General features: G+C 58.3%; 1 protein-coding gene across 2 annotated transcripts in view; it reads left to right on the top strand.

Annotated features, from left to right (window-relative positions):
- KLHL29 (kelch like family member 29) overlaps nucleotides 1–24,322 on the top strand; it is a 266,413-nt gene that overhangs the window by 199,875 nt on the left and 42,216 nt on the right. For both annotated transcript variants that reach the window (XM_059660438.1, XM_059660439.1), the window contains 2 exons: nucleotides 10,822–10,963; nucleotides 13,753–14,265. In XM_059660438.1, the coding sequence (XP_059516421.1) occupies nucleotides 10,822–10,963; nucleotides 13,753–14,265 (655 nt within the window). The remainder of the gene's footprint in view (nucleotides 1–10,821; nucleotides 10,964–13,752; nucleotides 14,266–24,322) is intronic.

Below are 24,322 nucleotides of genomic sequence, written 5' to 3'. Positions count from 1 at the left end.
CCTCAGAAACGTGGCTTCAGTTCACCTTGGCCTCTGAGGGCCCTGCTGGGGCCTCACGGTCAGCCAAGCAGCACCTGGTCCCACCTGGTCCCACCTGGTCCCACCTGCCAGCTCGGGGCCTGCACAGCGGCCTCGTCCTCGGTGCGCCCTGAGGAGCTCAGACCCGCGGAGAGCAGAGGCGCCCCGAGTGGCCGTCGCCGTCGGATGTGTGTCTGCGGTCGGAGCTGACCCGGGGAGGGCAGGACAGGCGTGCCCCAGGCGTGCCCCAGGCTGGGAGGTCCGGGGCGGTCCCAGAGTCGCTGCCTGCAGGGCGGGCGTTGGGGAAAAGTCCCATCAAAGGCTGGGCCGGGCTGCTCTGGGCCGGCCTCCCTCCCCGCCCACTCAGGCAGCGGGACTGAGATGGCGGCTGCCTGGTCACAAAGGCCGAGGGCAGGGGCATGGGCAGGGCGGCGGGCTCTGAGCAAACCGGGCAGGGGACGGGCACACGGCTGTCGGAGACCCAGGAGGGCCCACTGAAGGGGGTCGATGAAAGGCGCACCCCCGCTCCGCACGCAGGTGCCCCTCGCCGTCCACCTCGCCGTCCATCGGGCCGCTCGTTCGCTCACATCACAGGCGGCCCCGCACCTCTCAGCAGAATGAAAGGGGGGCTGCTGGCGGGGGGGGGGGCGGGGGGGCTGGAGCCCGGGAAAGCGCCTCTTTCTCTTCAGAGCCTTTCATCTGTGGCGGGCTGCTTTTTCTAGGTGATCTTATTTCAAAGCCCCTTTGAAAATGGTGTGGGTTTTGTAACGGATGAAAAGTTCCTTGGAAATGGGACTAAGAAGTTTTCTGTTGAACGTTGTCAGAGGAAAGTTGAAAGCTTTGAGTTGAAGGTTCTGCCAGATTTATCCTTTCTTTTGTCCGCAAGGCCCATCCCCTGGGAGAGGTTCGGGGCCTGGACGGGGCGCGCGAGGCGGCGAGGGCGCGGCAAAAACCAGCCCCAGACGCCGTTGCTTTACATGCGCCGGGGGAGCCGTCTGTGCTGAACCTGGAGCAAAAACGTCTGCAAGGCGTAGACTTTGAAGCCGGATAACGGAAAAGCAAATATACTTGCCCAGTTCTCTAGAAAGCGGGGTCCTATCGAAGGCAATGGCTCCTGCACAGGTGCTTCGTATCAGAACAATAATTACCAACGGAGACAGGGCCCAAAGGGGCCGAGGAGGGCGAGGCGGGCCTGGCCGGAGCCCTGGGGCACGGCCACCTGGGAGAGCTGGCCGGAGAAGCCGGCGGGCAGCACCGCAGAGGGGGGCAGCCAGGACAGGCATCGTTGCGGAAACGGAAGGGAAGGAGTTTCAAGAAGGAAAAGGGAGGAGGCCAGTGTGACGGGTCCGAGGAAGAGGCTGGGAAGTGCGCCGGACTTGGCAGCAGGAGGTGACTGCTCATTGGGAGGGACGGTCTCTCGCCCGGGCTGGTTGGCTCCGTTGGTTGCAGTGACGCCCTGTGCACCAGAGGTCCTGGGCTCAATTCCTGGTCAGGGCACATGCCTAGGTTTTGGGTTTGATCTCCAGTTGGGGCGCATACGGGAGGCAACTGATCCATGTATCTCTCTCACATTGATGTTTCTCTCTCTCTCGCTCTCTCTCTCTCTCTCTCTCCCCCCCCCCTTACTCCTTCTCTAAAAAATAATAATAATAATTAAAAAATGATAAAGGGGATGGTCTCACTGAAGTGCTGGGGTGGGGAGAGGTGAAAGGTGAAAGGTGGGGAGCAGAATCCCAGGTGTCCTGAGCCCGGTGGAGGGGAATGACCATGGAAGGAGAGGAGGCAGGTGGGGGTGGAATGGCAGCTAAAGTGGAGAGGCAAGGATGTGTGGGTCCCATGGTGGAATGCCAAGGGAAGGGCTGATGGGGGGGGGGGGTGAGTAGAAGAGAGAGGGGACATGAAGGGTGGCCCCTCGGGGCACTGCCCACTTTGGAGAGGGGTGGAGGTGTCGGTCTGGGACACCGGGTCAGAGACTGAAGACTTGGAAAGGGCCAGCACACACTGGCAGGGGTTGGGGAACGTGTCAATGGCCCAGAGTCTAGGGGATCAGAGGGACTGGGGAGATGGTGGAAGCCCAGGGGATCCAGCTCCAGCGGGCACCTGAGAGGGGCACTGAGTGTCACCCAAGCAGGGCAGTGTGGACGTGACCTTGACGTGGCTACGCCTGTTTGGGGGCTGTCAGCCACAGTGGGGGTGGCCTGGGGACATTCTGGCCCTCCCAGAGCACCCCTGAGAGTCCTAGGACAGTAAAGGCCGTTGGCGTCTGAGTCTGGCACCCTCTAGCTGCGATGGCGCTTCTCCAGGCCTTACCGTAAAGTGGAGGCGTGAGCACAGAACTCAGGGGAGGAGATGGCATCCTGCCCTAGCCTGGCATGCAGCAGGTGCTCAGTAAATGGAGCTGTTAGGACGGCACAGGCCAGGCAGCCCCCCCTCCTCGGTGCTGCCGGCTCGTCGTGGCTGGAGCTTCTTGGTGCTTATGTGGCCCAGTGAGAGACAGGCAGGAAGTGGCCAGTCTCCACCTAAAGTACTTGCAGGTGACCCTTGGGGCAGGACACAGCCTCGGATGACAGGGCCAGGCTAGAGGCTGCCCGCCGGCCTCTGAAGTTCTCTCTCCCACCCAGCACGTGGCTGCCCTCATCTGCCCCTTGGCCCCCCTCCTTGCTCAGCTCCCTTACCCATCCCCACGTCACATCCTCCGTCCCCACCCCCCACCCCCCCGCCAGGCTCCCAACAGGGACACTTGCCCTCCTGACACATCATCAGATCCTGTCATGTGATTGGAATCTGAATATCTATTTAAGATGACAAGATTGAAATTAAAATTCAAATAAAGAATTACTTTTCTGTAAGTTGCTCCGAAGGCAGTGATTTAGCAGCAAATTGATAGAGAAAGGTAAGCACTGGTCCTTTAAACCATCATGCGGCTTCCGGCGTGCGAGCCAGAAGTGTCTCAATTTAACACATCATTGGTTAGTATTATTAGAAATTTCATCGGGCCCCGGAGCACATGATGGCGCTGATACAGAGGGGGGACCAAGGGCGCCGGCCGGGGACCCGGGGGCCAGAGAGGGCAGCCTCGTTAATGAGCGCCGAGGGGACCCCAGAGAGCCTCCCTCGGCCCTAAGCAGGGATTGACTGTGGTTATGCTCTTGTTTGCAGTTCAGTAGCGATCATGAAATGGGAATTGAGAGACTCATAAATGTCACTGCTCTTCCCCGAGGCCACAGATTTATAGCTTTGGTGCCTGTCAGGGTGTCCTTCTGACCCTGAGAAACCCAGGCTGGGAACAGGAGTCCGAGAAGACAGCGTGACTAAAGAGCCGGCGCCTGTGAGCCCGTGAGCGAAGCCCAGAGCTCTGTCCCCGTCCAGCCCCGCCAGCAGCTTCGGCTCTGAGGTCACCTCACTGAGGGCACAAATGGCCTGAGGGCTTGAATGTCAAGGCTGTCGTTCCCCAGAGCGAGGTCCATGGACCACCTGCACCGCCTGGTAGGCTTGTTAAAGGGCCACATTTTGGGGTTCCCCCACTCCAGACCTTCTGATTCAGAAGCACGGGGGGGTAGATCCAGAAACCTGCACTTTTAACATGCCCCCCCCCCCAGATCCTATGTGCACTAACGCTGGGGAACCCCTACAACTGACGTGGTCCATGCTGTATCTGCATGACCTTTAAGTCAGTGCTGTCACTGATAACCTGGCAGACCTAGAGAGCCAACAGTCTCGGTGTATAACCCATGAGCTGGACTCTGAAAACCCAGACACCAGCCTGGTCAGTGTGGCTCAGTGGTTGAGCATCGATCTATGAACTAGGAGGTCACTGTTCGATTTCCGGTCAGAGCATATGCCCTGGTTGCCGGCTCGATCCCTAGTGTGGGCGTGCAGGAGGCAGCCGATCAATGATTCTCTCTCGTCATTGATGTTTCTATCTCTCTCTCCCTCTCCCTTCCTCTCTGAAATCAATAATAAAAATATATTTTTCTTAAATAAATAAGTGAAAAACCCAGACACCAAAATAGCTCCTCCCCAAGCCTGAATTCCCCCCATTTCAATATCATTCCTTTACGTAAGAGTTGCCTTCCTGGGGCTCCCCTTTTGTAGTTGCAGGAACCCCGACAGATTCCCACGCACAGTCCCAACACACCAGCCTGAGTACGTTTTCTAAAACCTGGCGCCCGTCAGTCCGCACAGGGGCACCGACACCGTGAGGAACCTGGGCGCCTGGCAGTGGAGGGGACGCGGAAAGGGAGCGGCACGTCCACTCTGCAGGGAGAGGCCCCCCCCAGCTCCACTCAGTCCTGGAGCCGGCAGCCGCTGGGACGTGCTCCCCCAGGGCCCGGAGGGACCTCAGCAAATCCACTTCCGCTAGGAGCTGTGCGGGGACCTGCTCTGGCTGTTCTCAGAGGAGACCTGAGAACCTTCCAGGGTAAGAAGAGGGAAGTGACAGCACGCACCTCAGCTGCTGGCCCAGGACCCCAGAGCCTCCCCCGTCTGCGTGCTCCCTAATCTACATGCCTCCTCCACGGATCTCTGCGGGGCGTGGCCTCGGAGCTGCACCGGTTTCCTCGTGTTGCCCAGCTTCCAGACAGAACTCTCACCCAGTGTGTTTGAGCCGCCGGCACATGCCCGTGTTCTAGCTGCAAGGGAAGCTGGCAGAGCCTGTTCTCCGGCTTCCACCTCGAATCAGAGAAGATGCCAAAGGGCTCAGGCCGCACCAGCAGCCCTTTGTTAGAAGGGGCCCTCAGAATCCGGAGCTGGGGTGTGGGGGTGTCACACCAAAGCTCGTCTTTCCCAAATTAGATGGAAGTGACAGGGACAAAAATGAGGCTGCAGATCCGCCCCAGATCACCCATGGCTTCTCAGTTTTCATCCAAGGCCACCCCCTCCACCCCCCACCTAGCGGCATATGCCTGGGGAGAGACTGCGGTAGCTTCAGATTTAGCGTTTATGTAATCACATCCCCTGCTATAGTTATGCTGCCCCGTCCTCTGAGGAACACAAAGGGATACATGTAAAACATAGCGTTTATATGTCCAGAGCAACACAGGAAGGACTTTTGAACTTCTGCTATTTTGCAATATGCACAGTAGACTGTGTACCCCTCTGCTGTAAGTGCCTTTAAACAGCATTCTATAAAATCTTAGGAATGTGTGCCCAGACACTCTGGGAGGGCTTGGCTGGGACCCCCTGAGCTCCCGTGGTGTTGGCTAGAATCACTCAGTGGTATTCTGATCTCTGGTCTGAACTGGAGAGTCTGAGAGACCCAGGCACAGGCTGCGAGTCCCCTTGAAAGGCTCGGCCCAGAGCTGGCATAGTGTCACGGCATCGTGGTTCTGTTTCCTACGGTCCCTCTTCCAGCCTGTCATCCTCACGGGTCCTTGGTGTGGGTGTGTCCCATGCCACTGGTGTAAATTTCTCAGGGGTGAGAAGCAAGCCTTGACCATCACTGTGTCCGGTGCCCAGCAGTGGTTCTGGCCCACGTGAGCACGGAAGCATTGTCTGACCGATTCCACCACCGTGAGGGCTGGGGCACTCGGCTCCCTGGAGGGGAAGGGCTGTTACTGTGAAGGGGGGGGCTGGCTGTCCTCAGTGACACTCGGCCGAAGCAGGCCCTGCCAGCCCTGCCAGCACCACACGCGTGACAGCAGTGTGGGGGCTTGCAGGTTCATCGGCGGGGAGGGGTCGGTCACGGGTGCTGGCGCTGTTATTTCCCCCAGAGGAGGCCCACGCGAGCCCAGCTCTGTCAGGTGTGTAGGCTGGAAACACGCTAACTGTGCTGTCAGCCCGAATCCATCAGCCTTATTGGATCCTGCCTAGTTTGGGGGCCCAGCACCAACCCCGTCCATTCTGGAATCACTCCCTGCTGTCCAGGGTCTGTCGGTTCACTGTCTTCTGATCTTCTTGGCGACAGTGGAAGGAGCTGAGTTCTGGTTTCTGCAGAAGATGCCCCCGCCCCCCAGAGGCGGGCACCAACCCCGGCACCCAGTCGTCCACAATACCAGGCACACGAGCAGGGCAGAGGTTTGGGGCACCAGGACTCCGAGCAGCCTCCAGCAGCCTCTGGGGCAGTGGTGTTGGGGTCCCAGTACACAAGGCCCCCACAGTCCGGAAACCCCGTGTCCCCAATGAGGGGAACGCATTGCACCAGGTTGCCCAGGCACACCACGCGCTTCACCCCCCTGCTCGGTTGCTCACGTTATTTACTCCTCCTACGTGCACTCCCTGCATCGACACGTGTGCTGAACCTACAGGAAGGCATGTTCCTGCTGTTGGCCAGCACTGTAGCCCACAGACCCTGCTCTCATCCATTCGTTCCCTGGGCACCTGCACCAGGCCAAGCACCAGCTCTGCCGGGCACCGTGCCTGGTCCCTCCCTCATGGAGCTGGCCCGCCAGTGCAGGGTCAGCACAGCCCTGAGAGGCAGCGTGCCAGCTGCGGTCATCCTGAGCACAGGGCGTCGGAGCTGGAAGAAGCGAGACGCGTGAGGGCCCCCAGGAAGGCTCATCCCTCAAATCCCCCTGACCACCCGGACCCTGCTGGCCCGTAGGGCACCTCTGTGCAAAGTAGGAAATGGTGCTCCTCTGGGTGAACGCGTTAGAAAAAGCAGCCCCTCTGGACTGCAGCAGCTTCACGGGTGCACAGCCTGGTGAGCCCGTGACACTCTGTGGGAGGGAACGTGGCTCTGCGCCCCCAGCGGTGTCAGCCCCTCGCCCCCGTGGCCAGGCATCTCTGCAAAGTGCCCCACCTTCCCCCCCCTCCCCCCGCCCCCCCCGCCACAGGCCCCGATGCAGCCCTGTGGGCAGCGTGTAACCGGCTCTCCCCGAGCTGGTAGAGCGTGAGCCAGGCGCCCTGGGAGACTTCCTCCAGGAGGAGGTTCCCCAGCACCCGCCCCCCACCCACCCCCACCCCCACAGCGGGCGCCTGGGCCCGAGCAGCCGCCTCAGAGGCCCATCCATTAGGATCAGGGTCCTTAGTGTCTTCAGTCGCTGGAAGAAGCAGGATGCTGTCAGCTACCGTAAGAATGTGACCTTTGAAAATTTACAAGAGCTCGGGTTTAAAAGCTGCTGCGTTAATGATGCATCCCATTAGCATCTCATTAAAGGGAAGCAGAGAGGATCCTGCTCAGGCTGGATGGTGGGCGGATAGGGCCTCTTCGTGGTGCCAGGCAGGAGGGCTGTCCTCGTCACCTCTGTCTGCCAGTGCCATCATGTCACCGGAGCAGAGCACGGCCAGGGCCGCGGGGAAAAGGCCAAGTGTCCGGCGGCTTCACTGATGTCCCGGATGGACAAGGGCAGTGGCAGGGGGTCAGGGAGGCTCTCCCAGCCCTGCTCCCCCACTCCACCTCCCCCCCCCCGCACCCCCCTCCGCGTGCCCCGAGCTGTTGTCCTGGTTGTTTCTGTGGCATTCTCACAGAAGGCAGGGCAGCCCCCTGGCGCGCAGTGGAATCCAGAAGCCTGGCATTTGGGCTGGGGAGCCTTTGGTGACTCTCGGACCTCTGAACTCCGGACCATGGGGGAGGCTTAGAGCCGGAGCTTCGGACCCACACAGTCCCCCAGGGCCTTCAGAACCGGGACCACACGTTTCCTTGGACCGGGGCCTTTTGCAGGAGGAGGGGCCCCGGTCAGGCGGAGCGGCCTCATCGCCGGGCGTCCCTCTCCCACCTGGGTGCCCGGGCCTCGGCACACCGCACACCCATGTCCGTGTTTTTCCTGCAGGGAGTAGAGGACGGGATGTTCATGTCACTCTTTTAATAAAACAAAACTCCTGAGCTGCAAGTTGCTCCTAGCCTCAGAAGCTGCTGGCGCCGGCGAGAATGCAAGTGGCCCTGTTTATCTCTCCTGAAGCAAAAAGGGAATCTGTGCTTCTCACAGCAGAACACAGTTCTTGTACGGGAGAACTTGCTTGTAGTGTTCATGAAGGACATAGCCGGACAGCAAACCAGTTGTCACCACACCCAGTCACCCCCTGCACCCCAGCTTCCTTCTGGCGTCTAAGTCCCCACGGTTTGCATAGGTGCCGAGTGCTCCCTCTGCTGGGCCTGGTGTCCCCGTGCCTTGGGCAGGACTGGGCACAGGACAGGGGCCCAGTTCTGTGAAACAAACCAACTAACCAACAAAGGCACAAGCGACTGAGCTGGCAGGAGTGTTTTGGAACCCACGTCAGGGCAAACAGTGCAACTCCTGAAGTTGAAGAGCTCAGAATCCGGTTCCCCACTCTTGAGGGGGGACCCCAGCCACCTCCGCTGGCTGCAGCGCCTGCTGTAAGGGCCAGGCCCAGGCCCTTGCCTTCCCTGTCAAGGGACCAGGCAGGGCCCTGACACTGACTCCGCAGGGGAGAAATGAGACAGAGGAGGTCCCTGAGAACCAAGCCTGCCTCTGGCCTGGGAGACCCACAGAGACCCAGTGTAGCAGAGAGGGGCTGCAGCGCCCCCTACTGGCAGGAAGGGTTTCTGTCTTACCAGGAAGGAGGGCGCTGGTGAGGAGGCTGGGGTGTCTGCCTTCAAATTTCACGCCAAACTGGGCCCTGGATGGGACATCGCACAGGCTCCTGCCGCCCCCCCCCCCACTTCAATGCCTTTGATTACGGGGAAGCAACCTGTGAGCCTCTGAACCCACCAGCACCCCAAGAACCTGGGAATACAGAGGGGTGCAGACAGGGCGCCCTGGAGAGCTGTCTATTTAGAGAACTCTGTAGAAGCCACACTATTGTTCCTTCAGTTCCCACCCATCTCGCCCACCGCAAGCTCCCATCTGTCCCACGGACAGAAATGGGGCAGGAGCCTCCGACAAGGCAGCTTGTCCGTTGAATTGTTCTTCCCTCGGGAGATTCCTCTTTCCCTTTGTTTGCCGCTCTGTTCACAGACGCCAAGCATCTGAAACGCAGGCCAGAGCTAAAGTGCAGCCTGATGCAATTAGCTCAGTGCAGCAACGGGCCTAATGGGATGCGGCTCCGCTCCTGCCAGCGGCCCGGTGCAGGCTGGTAGTCCTCCCTGATCTATGGGATGCGGCTCCGCTCCTCCCAGCAGGCCCGGTGCAGGCTGGTGGTCCTCCCTGGTTCTGATGGGACGCGGCTCCGCTCCTCCCAGCAGGCTCAGTGCAGGCTGGTGGTCCTCCCTGGTTATAATGGGATGCAGCTCCGCTCCTCCCAGCAGGCTCAGTGCAGGCTGGTGGTCCTCCCTGGTTATAATGGGATGCAGCTCCGCTCCTCCCAGCAGGCTCAGTGCAGGCTGGTGGTCCTCCTGATCTATGGGATGCAGCTCCGTTCCTCCCAGCAGACCTGGTGCAGGCTGGTAGTCCTCCCCATGAGGCTTCAAAGCCCCACTAACCCTCTGTCCTCCCTGCTCATACATCCCCCCACCCCGGGGACCTACTGTCAGAGAGGCCAGCAGCGGGCGCTGCCCCACCAGCTGGGGCACTGGGACCACTTCCATCAGAATCACCGGGACCAAGGCCTCACCTAAATAGGCCTGCAGATACCCCTTGGGGCGCCTTTGGTCTTGGGTGACTGTCTCCAATGGGCAGCTGTTTCTGCCCCCCCCCCACCCCATCTTGCTCTTCACCCCCAAACTTGTTGGACTCTGGCTGAACTCCTGGGAACCACGGTCACTCCTGAAACTACCTCTGCTGAGACCCACACCCCCTCACATCCCAGTGATCCCAGTCCCGGGCTCTCCGACCTGCTTTCTGGATTTTTACTTCATTTATTTGTTCATTTGTTTGTTTGTTTACTGCTTATTATACAGGGTGGGACAGAAGTAGGGTTACAGTTGTGAGTCTGCAAAACACAGGGTTTATTCTTGTGCTAATCTTCATTAGCTAGTGTACTGTTTTCCATAGGAAAACTGTAAGCCTGCGTCTGCCCCCCTGTTACTGTAATGATGATAATGGAAATGGCCATAGTAGAATGTCTGGCAAATACAGAAAAGCATAGGCAAGAGAATAAACGTCACCCCGAACCCTCTCACCCCAGGATAGCACCCCTGCTAATGTTTCAGCGTTTCCCTCCGACACACATTGTCCTCATGGTGGGGCGGTAGTTGTCATTTGTGTCCTGCTTCTCTCGTGTAGCATCCCAGTGCAGGCATTTTGCCATCCCCTTGAGAATGCATAGGAAACGTGATTTTTAACGATTGCATAACATCCCACCATCAGGCTGAGGCTCAGGAGACCAGCGCTGTCCTCATGGCTGCTTTCACCCTGAGGTTCCTTTCTCTTTCATGATCAAAGTTAGAGAGTGAGGCCTGCAGCCAGGCCTGCCTCCCTCCGGGCGGCCGGGTGGGAGCTGTCCTCCCACCAGCCTGGATCCCCACCCTGCGCCTGCCTCTGTCTCCTCCCCAGTGGGACTTCCGGGGCCTCCAGGCGGGTGTGGGCAGGGTGGGGCCTGGGAGCTGAGCTTTGGAGAGGCGCTCTCTCACATGTCGAAGGGCCAGGTGGATGGTGGCATTGAGCCTGCACTGAGTATGCAGCCGGTGCTCAGCACATGCCCATGGGTGTTGTTACAGTTTACGAATGCCCCGGGGGCTGGAGGGACGTCACATCTCAGGGCAGAACGCTCTTTTCTTTGTGATGGCTCCAGTGGCGTGAGTGGCCACGGAGGGTGGCCGGGGAGGTCCTGGGGTGGGTGCTCCGGAGCTGGGAGTTTAGCAGAGGTCACAACTGCTCCGGCTGGGCCACAGGCTCTGTCATTCCCCCAGGAACTGGCCCGTGGCTCAGGTGGCAGCAGGACTGCTGGGGTGGGGGCAGGGGACACGAGTCTCAGGGCAGGACCCTTGCGGGGCTGTGCTCACCCTCCTGCTCTGCTTCTCCCCAGGCGCCCGGCATCTCCAAAGCAGACAGTCAGTCCCAGGGACTCACGACCAGCATCCGGTGGGGGCAGACGCCCATCAATCAGGCCACGCCCTGGGACACTGATGAGCCGCCCTCCAAACAGATGAGGGAGAGCGACAATCCAGGTGTGTACTTCCTCCGTGGGCAGAGGCACCTGTGCCCAGGGCTGGGCGCCTACGGGGCACCCCAGCTCCTCAGCAGGTCCTGGCGCAGGGGCCTGCAGCAGCCCGGACCCCAGGCTGCGCTGAGTCAGGTGGGGGCACTGCGTGTCATTCCGTGGGCAGTGGCTGTGTCTCCACCCCCTTCCTCTGCTACTCAAGAGAGTCGGGAGAAAGCAGGGGAGTCAGAGTGACATCTAGGAGTGACTCTGAGTGGGCTCGGGGTGATTTTGAATAGTTATTCCCAACAGCAGTACCCTGGCTCAACACAAGTTTCTCAAGTCACACCTTCCAGTGAGTTCTGCCTTGCCAATGGATACATGGGGAGGGGGTGCTCCTGGGGGTGCGCCCAGGACGGGGGATTCACGCACCACTTCCTACAGCAGGCCAGGCCTTCTTTGGACAGCGGGGACCATAACCAGAGCCTTCCGTGCTGTCTCCATCCGTCCCACACCCCTCTTAAGATGCACACACGGGTCCCTCCGTGCCACAGCCCTGCAGATACCTGGAGAGCCCACTCCCCCCGCTCCAGGCTTCTGTGCGATAAACACCCACGTTCTTCAGCCGCGCCCGGAGCCCAGTTTCCAGTCCCTTTCCCTTCAAAGGGGTTGCTCCGATCTCATTGCTCAACAACGATACCCATGATCACAGCACGAAGGACCGTTCGTGGCCGGCCCAGTGCCTCCGCTCAGCCCCTCTGCTCTGCCCACCGCGGCCTCTGTCCCCTCTGCTCTGCCCATCGCAGCCTCTGTCCCCTCTGCCCACCACAGCCTATGTCCCCTCTGCTCATCACAGCCTATGTCCCTTCTGCCCACCACAGCCTCTGTCCCCTCTGCTCACCGCAGCCTATGTCACCTCTGCCCTGCTGGCAGCCACATCACATGCTGTCTCAGCAGTAAGAGCCCAGCGCTGTCCTGTGGCTGCCCTGACCCTGTCCATCTCCTCGCAAGCGGGTGAGGCAGCTAGGGGTGGAGGCCCCAGGCCAAGGCCTTGTCCATGTTTTTCGTGACCCTTGGGATCTCTGAGGTTCCTGCTTTCCTTGCTGACCAGTGCCTCATCCTCCCAATAGTATGTCACCTGCAGACTTAGTCATCCTTGGTAACAATGGTGAGCAGAGTTTGGCTCACACCAGCAGACGCCTCTCTGCAGGTCTCGGCATCCTCTGGGCCACCCCCTCAGACATCTAGGCCTCGGCCCACGGCACCTCCGGATCTCCCCACAGAGCCATCCGAGACCTCCCAGCTGCACTCGGAAGTTCTGGAGCATTTTCTCAGGCTCCCTGGCTAATCCTGGAGAAAACTGAGCTTAGCAGGCCGTGCTGTGTCCTTGAGACACCAGGCTGGCTTGTGGTGACGCCACCTCCTCTTCTCCAGGCTGGGGGACAGCCTCCCCTCGGCAGCCCTTTCTAGAATCTGGCTGGTGCCGTTTCACCGACATCTGCCAGCTCCTCGCGTCCTCCAGCCTCTTCGTGGTCAGAGCTGTTGGTTGCACGGGTGTGGCGTGCCTCGTTCTATGTCATCTCGCTGCTCGCAGCGGCCCTGCCAAGCTGGCGTCATTCCTGTCCCGCGGCAGATGGGGAAACTGACTCGGGGAGGCTTGTGCTGAGGTCACTCGGCTAGTGAGGGCAGAACCAGGCCTCAAGCGCTGTCCGCCACCCTGCCCCGTGGCTCTCCCTTCGGACAGCTCCTCGGGGACAGCGCCCTCGGCTGGTTTGATAGTTGCCCTGCTGTCTTGATTCTTCCCCTGCCTCGTGATCTTTCTGTGTGGGAGCTCCCAGCCCCGGCGTCTACCTCTGGGGCTGGTAGCCCACCCTCCTTCCTCAGGGCCTCGCCCTCAATCTACACGGCCACTCCAGAGGCGTCAGGAAAGCTAAGGTGACATTCAAGTGACAAAGACCTACATCTACACCCATTCAGTCCGAGGCAACCCAGACTGGCCTTGCCTGTCTCACTCATAAGCCGGCTTGGGTCCCCTCAATGGCAGCTCCCTCAGGGGGCCCTGGCCCTGCCCTGCCTGCCCTGGCCCTGTGTCTTGGACCAGGCCTACCAGTTCCTTCAGGGCCAAAAAGGATTCTCACGTTTCCCCCGAGGCTGGCTATGCAGAGGTTGCCTGGCCCCGCAGCGAGGCCATAGAGAGCAGCCCCTACTGACTTCCCGCACCGCACACCCCCCCCCCCAGCTCTGCAGCTCCAGCCCTGGCCCCGCGAAACCTGCCATTGCAATCCAGCCATCACCGCCCCTCCGTGATCCTCCAAAGAGGAAGGGGAAGTGCCAGCGTGTATGGAACATGTCGCACATACGAGGCCCTCTGCTAGTTGTTTTAAAGTATGTTTTCCTCATTCCCTTCTTCCCAGGAGACCTGTGAGGTCGGTGTTGCTAGTTCCATGTAACAGGTGGGAGGAATGAGGCTCAGAGGAGATGAGCAACTTGCCCAGGCTCTTAGCAAGCAAGTGGCAGAGCCAGGCTTTGAACCCGGATCTCTTTGAAGGCCTCCCCGTTTTTCTGTCTGTTGTGTTGCCTCTCCACCTGTCCCAGGAAGACTGCTGTCCCTCCCGAGCCCTCGCAGCCATCTGCTCAGATATCCTGAGGCACTTCTCTCCTGCTCCTGTAATCGCAGGTGCTTATTCTGTGAGCTCCTGGGCACAGGCGTGTTGTCCACCCCTGTGACCCCGGCGCCCAGCCCAGGGCCTGGGGCAGCCGGTGTTTGTTGAGTGAATGTATAACCGGCAGATGACATCTCTTCCATCTCCCTTGCAGGCACAGGGCCATGGGTGACCACGGTGGCCGCCGGGAGCCAGCCCGCCCTGATCGCACACTCCTATGGAGTGGCCCAGCCTCCCACCTTCAGCCCGGCCGTGAACGTCCAGGCCCCGGTCATCGGGGTGACCCCCTCACTGCCTCCACACGTGGGGCCCCAGCTCCCGCTGATGCCAGGCCACTACTCGCTGCCACAGCCGCCCTCTCAGCCACTGAGCAGTGTGGTGGTCAACATGCCCGCCCAGGCCCTGTATGCCAGCCCACAGCCCCTGGCCGTCTCCACACTGCCTGGCGTGGGGCAGGTGGCCCGCCCGGGACCCACTGCGGTGGGCAACGGTCATATGGCAGGGCCTCTGCTGCCTCCACCGCCGCCAGCCCAGCCGTCGGCCACTCGTCCCAGCGGTGCCCCTGCCACCAACGGGCCCCCCACGACCGACTCCGCCCACGGGCTGCAGATGCTGCGGACCATTGGTGTGGGGAAGTATGAGTTCACCGACCCCGGGCACCCCAAAGGTAAGTCCCGCTGCCACCTGCTCCCTGTGTGCCTGCATCTGTGCCTCCCCACGTGGTCACTGCGACGGGCACGGACAGGAGCGTGGTTCCTGGCGCCCTGTGCTCCCCCGCAGCACCCTCTGACCTCACCCACCCTGGAGGCTGCCGTAGAGCCCCCTGGCCTCAGATAGAGGAGAAGGAGGAAGACAGGACAGGGTTACAGGGCAATGTGAGTGGGCAGGAAGAGGAGGGGAGGGCGAGTCTGCCAAGTCCAGGGTCCTTATGCCTCCGGCCCAAGCCCTAGGCCATTTCACCTCTGACCCCAAGGCCAGGCCAAGTGCAGAATGAGCAGGCGTCGTGTGTTCCCCTCAGGGCTCCATGAAACAGTCCCATGGGCCTTTTCCATCTTCCAGCATGCGGACAGGGGGAATATGAACTGTCCGTGTCCCTCCCCAGAAAAGCACCCCTCACCGTGCCATCGGATGAGAGCGCCTCCCTGGGCATTCGCTGAGGCCCAGGAGATACTCCCAGACCATCCTGAGCCAGTTGGATTTTTTTTGTTTCAAGGACCCAAGGGTGGCTCGGTGAGGCTCTGGTGGGGCCCCTAGAGCTCCAGACAGCCAGGCCTGCTCGTGCTGAGTGTGGAAAGGAGGCAGCTCGGCCTGGGCCCGGTGCAGCAGGAGGGACATGGCCTGCCGTCTGCCTGCTGGGGGACCCAGGCCTCGTGGAAAGGGGAGGGGAGGTGGACCTAGGAAGTGTGAGTCTCTGGGCACGATCCTCAGCCTCCCCTTTTTCAGCCCCTGAGCCTGCATCTCGGGGGCCTTGCCTCTTGGGGAGCCCTGGCTCCAGATAACTGTCCTCTTCCCGCCTCTGCTCATGAATCTCCTTCTTCGTCCTTTCGGGCGATTTCCAAGCCTTGTCAAGCACCCCCACAGCCTAGATCTTCACTGGGTTTCGTTCCCAGTCTCATGCGCCCTGACTGTCTTTGTTTTGGAAATCAGCACTAGTTTTAAACAACAAAATCATAGAAAATTACATCTACATTCTGGTAAACTCTTGCTTTGTTTACGATCTTTTAAAAAAAAAAGACTAAATTAATTTTTTTGTTTGGTTTTAGGCTCTCTCTCCCTTTACAAAAACAAAAACTTGCTCCCAGTGTACTTGTTGCCAACTCTGACACAATGGGCACTGGGTGTCCCAGCAGCTCCAAGGCCTTGCCAAGGCCTGAGGCTGTGGGTGGGCTCCCTTCTCCCCACCGGGGGAGCATAACCCCCTAACCTGGCAACCTCCCGGGACTGGTGAAGGGTCTTGCTGACTTGCCAGGTGTCAGACATGCATCTAGGAAAAGGCCTTGTTCTGTGCAGAAAGGAAACCGGTAACTGGACTGGAGTCCCTCGCTTGGGGTTTAGCAGGGAACTGGCATCCGCCTCCCCAGAATTGCCAGGCATCATCCCCAGGCACCTGAGTCCACAGAGCAGGAAGATGCGGTGGTAGAGACTGGCCCCTGCTGTCCCCTGGGCACACTGGTCACTGCAGGGTCAGACCTGTAGCATCTTTGTGGGGCCCGAGGACATGACCCATCCTCTATGGTAGGTCCAAGCGCATGCACAGGAGGGAGAAGAAAGAGGGGCCTGATGGGCTTCCCTCTTCCAGCCCCAAAGGGTAGCTTCAGTGCGAGGTATGCATGCGATGGGGCGTGCCTGGCCAGTGTCCACAGCGCCCCCTTCTGGTGAGTCAGTGAGGTTCCCCTCCCCCAGTGACAACCCTCACACAGACTTGGGTAGTTTGCGGGAGAGCTGACTGTTTCCCCCAGAAATTACATTGAATTTGATTCTCTATGTTCACGGCCTCGTCCGCTGATGCATCTCCTTATATTCCGGTGAAGAGAGACAATGCAACACACGTACAAATGCCTCCCAACTCAGGCCTGGTGGGTTTGTTGGTGTGTGTGTGTGGTGTGTGTTGTGGTGTTTTTTCAGTAACTTCTCCTTTCGTTTCTAATCCTAAAGGCCTGTATTGCTAAAGCTATAATTTGTCTGTCAGACCGAATGTCAAACAACTGCATATTTTTTAAAATAAGAAGCCCGCATTTCGAAATCACATCTTTGGAGCTTGCCGTGTGAGAATCATATTCCTGACAAGACCGTGTGGGTTTGGATTCGGGTCACTTTTAATTCCGCCCCCCGGGATTTTACATCTCCCGAGCCCCATTGATTTCACACTCCTAAATGACAGGCGGCGGCTCCGAGAGGGGTCCGGGAGGCACTGCGCGGTGTCAACACTAGTCCGGACTCCACTTTAGGAAAAGAAGAACTTGCCTTCTCTCCTGTTCACTGGCTGAAACCTCGCCCAGCGTTATAATAAGGCCCACCGTGGCTCGCCTTGAGATCTGGCTCCTTAAAGTCCGGAGACTTTCCCTCCTATTGTTTGACGTGACAACCTAGCCTCTCACGGGGTTGAGTAATTATGGAGAAATCCCATCCACGAGGAGCGGGTCTTGCCAGCCAGAGGGAGGAGCCACTGGTATTTTTAGATTTCATTAGTGCCCTGATTTAAAATTTCACATTTTGTTTCTTGTCATTATCTTCCAATCGGCTGGGCTAAAATTTCCGTTGGGGCGATTTATGTTAGTCTGCCTTCCCCCCCAAAAAAGGGTGTTGGGACTTTCATCTGAAAACTTAACCAGTTGAAAAATAAAGGTGGTGTGGAAGCGCTTTTTGATTTGCAATAGGTCAAGCTACTGCCTCTCATCTGTGACGAGGGAAGGCAGCTTGCATGCAGTTCACTTTAATGAGTGTTATTTAAATGCATTGAGCACATATAGATTTTCTTACGAAACTTGCAAGGATAAATCTTTCTTTCTCTAAGCACCATTTGAGGGTGGGAGCCGTCTGTGGGGTTTCTTCCATATTTGGCTGACGGTGATAGACGGAAAGCTAATTAAAACAGATTTCACGTGTGCAAAGTGATAAGGGAGGAAAAAAGAATTAGTTCCATTTGTATCCTGTTGTAAAACACCAGAGCCATTTGTCTTGTTGTTGGATTGGGTCCCCTGGGCTCATCCGTGGGCAGAGGTGGTGGCCAACCTCGGGCCTGGAAACCGTCAAGTCTAATGTCACCAGTCCACGCAGCCCAGCCGAGGGGGGTGCAGTAGAGGCGCAAGCTACTGATGTCATCCTCCCTGTCCCCTTTCTTTCAAAGGATTACTGGTAGCTGAGAGGGTAGCCAGAGACCTTGTGAGGCCCAGCCCTGGGCCTGGTCGTAGCTGCAGAAAAGCTGTTGTGTTTTCATCCACGTGTCCAGGACAGAGAAGCCAGGCTGCTCCTGCTCCCATTTGCTTCTGCACCAAAAAGCCAAGTCCAAGTTGACCTGGAGTGAGAGGCTTGTCTGTTCTGACTTTAGACTTTGTAGGCCCAGAGGGAGGGGCCATGAGGGCTCCCAGGGTCGGAGAACAGGCAGCGTGTGTGGCCCCATCCTGTGGTTCCCCCTCTCCTCACCTCCCATCCTTGGCCCTGGGCGGGCCTCCAGCCCACGGAGCTCTGTCTGCCCTCATGCCGCCTTCTGCTTGGCAAAGACGGGATCTGCTGAAGATGCTGTGGGGCATAGTGAACAGCTGTGTGACTGGGGCGAGTCTCCTAACCTCTCTGAGCCTCCTTTCCCTCGTCCTCCCTCGAGGAGGATTTGAGGAGACCAGCACGAACACACGTAGCACTGAACCCCCTTTACACCGAAAGCAGTCATCCCATCGACAGTGGCCCCGGGTCTGGAGAGTCCAGCCGAGCAAAGAAGCCCATGAAAGGGTGGAAATCCGGGCCCCGCCCAGAGCTGGAGACGGGGAAGAGGCCCAAGCTCGTTCCCAGGGCTGGCAGCCCCGACCAAGCCCCTTCGTGGCACCTCCATGTCCCTCCCCTCCAAGCTGCTGCATCAGCTGCCCTGCAGGGGGGCCCAGGACTGCCGTCCCCAGCCGTGAGGCCAGCATAGATCCCAGGTCTCCCTCCCCTGCCCTCTGCCATGCCAGGGCACGCTGCGCCCTCTGCACCCGCAATGAATATTCTAGAAGAAGCTGGGAATGCGCGGTAAAGCCGTTTGCCCACACACGGTAGCCCAGGGGCACGAAATGTCCACACTGAAGTCATCTTCCCACAGACCCGCTCTTCCTGGGTCCCCGTCTCAGAAATGACCTCACGAATCCATCCCGGAGTTCAAAGTCACGCCTGAGTTTGTCCTTGACTCACCTTTTCCCCTGGGACACTGGGTCTGCAAACTCCCTGGACCCGGCCTCCTCTGCTCAGTCCTCTCCTCTCCACTGGCCTGCACTGCTGACCTCCAGGCCCTCAGCGCAGCCACAGCGGTCCTGTCACTCCTGGTGGAATGCGTCCAACAGCCCCTCTCCTCTGAGGACATGCCCATCCCCCACCTGGTGCTTAGGGCCTGGCTCCTGCCTGGCTCCCCCTTCACCTCTTGCCATTCTGCTCACAGGATGCCCTGTAGCCACTCCGCTCCCTGGTTCTCTCCCAGCCAGCGGTGCTCCGTGCCTTGGCCCAGCACCCACTCCTGGGTCATTCTCCCAACTGGATGGCCAGTACCCGGTCCCATTCCCATGCCACCCCCAGCTCCCCAGCCAGTGCCGGGCTCTGAGGGATGCTCAAGCAGCGTGAGATGGGTGAGGGCACAAAGCGCTGGCTGGGAATGACCCGCCGCGGTTCTGTGACTCCTCTCCAGCTGCCTCCTCCCTTTGGGTGGTGAAGGCAGGTTGGTGCCCAAGGGCCTGAGCAGACAGGAAATGCCTGTGGGACTTCATGCTGCAGCCGGGCAGCCCACACCTTTCCCCTGCGTCTTGCTCCTGTCCCCAAGCGCCTCCGCAGAATGTGGGTCCTGACATGTCTCTGTTCCTTCGTCTGTAAAAGGGGCATCATCACAGGACCTGGTCCTTCCAGTTGTTGTGATGAGTGAGCGAGGTCTTTGACGTGAAGCCGGGAGTGGTGCCTAGCACATAGCCATCCCCGTAAACCTGTCTGCTGTGACTGTTTTCGCTACCGGCACCGGGGCCACTTCCTGTGTCCGCCGTCCTCTAGGGACCCAGTGTGACAAAGCCAACGACCCCTGGCCCTCCAGAGTCTCGGGAGGTTGTATCAACAGCACTAACATCGGACGCTCACAAGACCGACCTCCCAGGGGTCCGCTCTGAACAGAAATGGGCCTTTCTTCTCCCAACGGCCCATTTGGTCTCCACCATCACCCTCACCAAAAGGAACCAGGCCTGTGGTGGGTCCTCCCCTAACTCCAGGGGCCCCTCCCAACTCCCTGCAGGGGCTCCCGGCATCCTGTGACGCTCAGCTTGATGTCAGGGTACCAAGGGCTCAGCAGGGGCCACACCCATCCATGGGACAGATCAGCCCAGCAAGGCTGCAGGCGGCGGGCTGGCGAGCCAGGTTCTGCACCGAGTGGCTTGGGTAGAATTCAAATTCCACTCCCCGCGAACCCGGTGAACTCGTGCCAGGAAGCAGGTCTCTCTCGGCCTCAGTTTCCTTATCTGTGATGTGGAAACAGTGACAGCGCCAGCCGCATACACATGCATTGAGGGTTTAATGATGCATGCAACGTCTTAACACAGTGCCGGGCACAGAGTAAGCTCACAACAATGCCAGCTGTTGGTATCACTGCCCCTGCAGCAATTTCTAAAGAATCCCAGAGAAGAAATTTTGATTTTAAAGCAAGGTTGTCCAAAATATTCTCCCAGATCTGACTGGCGTGACCCTCCGCACAGATCTGGAGCCAGACCCACAGTCCCCCCGTTACCCTTTCCAGCACCCACCCCAACACTCACCCTCGCCCAGGAAATGGGTCAGAGCCCCTGGAATGTGGCGCTCCGTCCGCAGGAGGTCTGGCCTCCTCACCCACCCGCGACACAGCGGCCCCGCCCCGCCTGGGAAGCCTCCCCCTTCACAGAGCTCTGGCCTCCGGGGGGTTGTTAATCACTAATTGGAGGGCTGTCTGGACTTAACGGTTTTGTTAACAGATCATTTGACGCTGAGTGAACCAGGCAAGCAGAGAGATGCAACACAGGCAGCCAGACCACCCAGAGACGTGTCCTCCTCAGAGCATGAGGGGACCCCCGGGGACACCAGCCTGGGGACACCCCGCTCAGGGCCCCACTGCTCAGCAGAACAGAGGCAGAGCCGGGACCCCTGGGCCTTCTCCTCGCTGAGCGGAGGACAGGGAGCTGAGAACAGCATATGGCTTTCAGCCCCAGTCCCTGCTGAGCACTTGGAGGTCAGAAGTCCCTCTCCAGCCCTAACTGACCCCCAGGAGTGGCTGTGTGGCACCAGCAGGGACTGCCGCCGGGTTCTAGATCACAGAGTCACGCCGCCTCCCTCCCTGTGCACTACCAAGCACTCATTGAGCAACTAATGGGTGTAGAATTGGGCACCGACTGCGTGCAGAGCCCACACTTGGCGGTGTGCTGGCTGCGTCCCCAGACAGGTCTCGGCTCCTGCTGGACGTAGTCTGTGGTGATGCCCGCAGTGTCCCAGACACCATGCCAGGCACTGGGAGGGGCAGAGGTCTGCCTGGAGGAGCCTGTACTCCACTTGGGGAGTCCAGGGGGTGCCAGCGACAAGCGCTGCAGGGGCTGGAGAAAGGAGGTCAGCGTGGTCTGGGCCTTTGGAAGCAGTCAGAGTGATGGAGGGGAGGCAGAGAGAAGTCAGATAGTTCTACAAATGCCCAGTCTGAAGGAGGAATGCTGGGGCTGAGTGCCAGGACACAGAGTAACGATTTCCCAATAGATTCATCTATCGGAGTTGCACACACACGCGTCTACTCAAATGGCTTGCAGGCCTGTCCTGATGGGAGACACGTTCAGCTAGTGACTTACGCCTACAGGCCCAGGAATCCCATCCTCTGAATCGTTGGCACACAGAGACCATTCCTGGACCCTGCTCCAGCTACCCAGCTGCCTTCTTTCTCTCCCCAGCCAGCGTGGCCGTCAGGGATCCATGCTGTAGGCAAGGGACAGTCCACTTCATCAGTCCCCAAAGCCATCCTGGCCCTGCAAGGTGAAGGTTCCTTTAGTCTTCAAGGGCTAGGATCTAGTCAAAGAATCACAGGTGGGGGCCGGGGTGGGGCATGCTGGGAAATTGGTGCAGACCCAGCTTCACAGATTCTGCAAACCTTTCTCCCCCTTACTGCACAGAGGTAATGGCCTATTCAAACCTCCAGCATGTGCTATCTTGGCTGGGAAAGGCATGCCCTGTCTGGCTGACCCACAGGACTTTTCCATTTTTGAGTCTGGGAATGAGTTTGGGGGGCTTTTAAATTTTTTTTATTAAAGTACCAGAGGCTCAGTGCATGAAATTTGTGCACTTGGAGGGAGGAGGGGTCCCTCAGCCCAGCCTGCGCCCTCTCGCAATCCGGAACCCCTCACTCTTTACCGTTCGCCTGCTCACTGCTCTTTAGGGCTGCCGTGGAGGTGGGAGAGGCTCCCGCCACCACCGCTGTACTCGGCAGCTGTGAGTCCAGCCTCTGGCTGAGCAGCACTCCCCCTGTGGGAGCGCACTGACCACCAGGGGGCAGCTCCTGTGTTGAGCATCTGCCCCCTAGTGGTCAGTGTGCATCATAGCGACCGATCATTCTGCCGTTCAGTCAATTTGCATATTAGGCTTTTATTATATAGGATAGTTGGCATACCATGGTATATTCATTTCAGGTGTACAACATAGTGATTTGACATTTATGTACCTTATGGGCTGATTACTACATTAAGTCTGTCTCCATGCAAAGTTATTACGATATTATTGACTACATTTCCTGTGCTGTACACTCCATCTCCGTGGCTTGTTTATTTTATGACTGCAAGATTGCACCTCTTATTCCCCTTCACCTTCCTTCACCCAGTCCCCTCGCTCCCCTCCCCTCTGGCAGCCATTCGTTTGCTCTCTGTTTCCGTGAGTCTGTTTTTATGTGGGTTGGTTGGTTTATTCATTTGTTTTGGTTTTTCTCTAGATTCCACATGTAAGTGAAATCTTACAGTATGTGGGAATGAGGTTCGAGAGGAGGAGAGCTGGGCAAAGGTGTGGAGCCCCAGCTGCCTGTCCCCGTGGGAGGGGGGGTCATGGTACCCCAAACCATGAAATAACACTGGAGAAACACAGCACCACACTGGTCCCATGAGAAATGATTTGGTTGAAATTACATGCTATTCAGGAGCACACTCACTGTTCCAGAAGCATAAAAGGTGAAAATAATGCCCGCCGGCCAGCCGAGTGGGTTAGGAACACAAAACACTGTGTAAATTGCCTGAAGGAAAAAAAATGGCTGAAAGGTTGTTATCTATTGAAATGGTTGTCCTGGCCTGTTTCCTTGGTGTGGTTCTCTTTCCCTTTAAAAAATATACCTTAGAGGGAAGTCCCAGGGTTGTCAGGGCATCGCCAAGACAGTGCTCTTCTTGACCTTCTACTGTCCCGGGGCCATGTTGGCGGACCACGCGTGGCACGTGCACTGCCTGGTTTTGCCCACTGGCCTCTCCCTGCCTTTTCCTCCCTCTTCCAAGTGGCCTCTCACGTTGTCACCGCTCAGTGTCTCAGACCCCGGTCCGCACTCGTCCCCAGCAAACACGCATTGGTTCCTCACCGTCATCTGCGGGGCCAGTGCCACGGGCTCCGTCTTGGTGTGCTCGGCTGCCATGCAAATACCACCGACCAGAGGGCTTACCCAGCAGACAGTCGTTTTCTCACAGTTCTGGGAGCTGCAAGTCCAAGGTCGGAGTGCCACTGGGGTTGGTTTCTGGTGGGGCCTCGCTCCTGGGCTTGCAGATGGCCCTCTACTCCGTGTGGCACCAATCATACCGGATCCGAGTCCCACCCTATGGCCCTTCTTATTGTTTTACCACAGTTCACCTACACGCTGCTCACTCCGCTCCCTGGTGACTGAGCACTGACTGTGTTTTCCATTATTAGGATCATCCATCTATGGGGTTAGCTTTTTATTTCCAAAGAACCTTCATGCCGGGAGGGATCGCAGAATGCCATCTCATGGGAGTAGGAACCTGTGCTCCATCAGTGGGGACTAGCGGGTCCATGTAAAGGCCCAGCTCCTTCCTGGGAACACGAATACCTTTAGTGGTCAGCCGTGCTTGTCCATTAGATGCAGGGCACCTTTAAGGACCGAGTAGTGGCCTCGTTGGCCGGCCCAGGATGCCTGCTCTCCGTTCGAACCGCAGGCAGAGCTGCCGCAGAGGGCCTTGAAGCCCCTAAGCTAAGGCACCGCCGCATGGGGACTCTGAAGGCCCCTGATCTGTCTGGCCCCTCGAACAGGCGGGTTTCAGCAATTCTGATGGATCCAAAAAGAACTCCTCTATTTTCAGCCTCTTCTTTATGGAGACGTTCATGGCCTTCTTAGACTAAACGGCAGTTTTATGGGGCAGAGTATTTTTTGGTGTGGGCCGTGATTCCAAGATTCCTCATTTAATGCCATTCGTCCCAGAGAGCAGAGAAGTAGATGTGGGGCCCCCCGCTCAGGGCCTCCGTCTCAGGCTGTAGGTCAGGGACCACCCTTCCCAGGAGCTGGTGGGCCACGCTGGTAGATGCAGCCTTGTCTTGTGCAAGGGAATGGAGTGGGCGTTTTATAGTCGTTATACATTCACTCTGTACTTATGTAATCCTCGCAGCTGCCCTGGGAGGCAGGTTCATCAATGAAACCCAAGGCTTGGGGCAGGTGTTTGCGCAGGTATAAGGGGTAGAGCTGGAGTGACAATAGCAAAACCGCCTGCCTCCAATGCCCACACCTTTCTGCACAACACACCTTGACACTGCCCAGTTGCAACCTGTCTAGTCAACAGGCTAAGTTGGGGCTAATGAAGGGCAAGTCCCACGATGGCTCTCTTATGTCTCCCAGAGTCATGTGTCTGATATTTCTCAATATAAATTGGTGATTCTTGGGTTCTTTTCTGATATTTCTCAATATAAATTGGTGATTCTTGGGTTCTTTTCTGATATTTCTCAATATAAATTGGTGATTCTTGGGTTCTTTTCTCATCTCCAAAAGGTTGTGTGATGGGTGGATGGATGGATGGATGGATGGA

The sequence above is a fragment of the Myotis daubentonii genome, chromosome 12 (genome assembly GCF_963259705.1).
Source record: "Myotis daubentonii chromosome 12, mMyoDau2.1, whole genome shotgun sequence".
In the NCBI taxonomy this organism is placed as follows: domain Eukaryota; kingdom Metazoa; phylum Chordata; class Mammalia; order Chiroptera; family Vespertilionidae; genus Myotis; species Myotis daubentonii.
The sequence above is the reverse complement of the archived record's forward strand: the minus strand, read 5'-3'. Positions and strand labels throughout refer to the sequence as shown.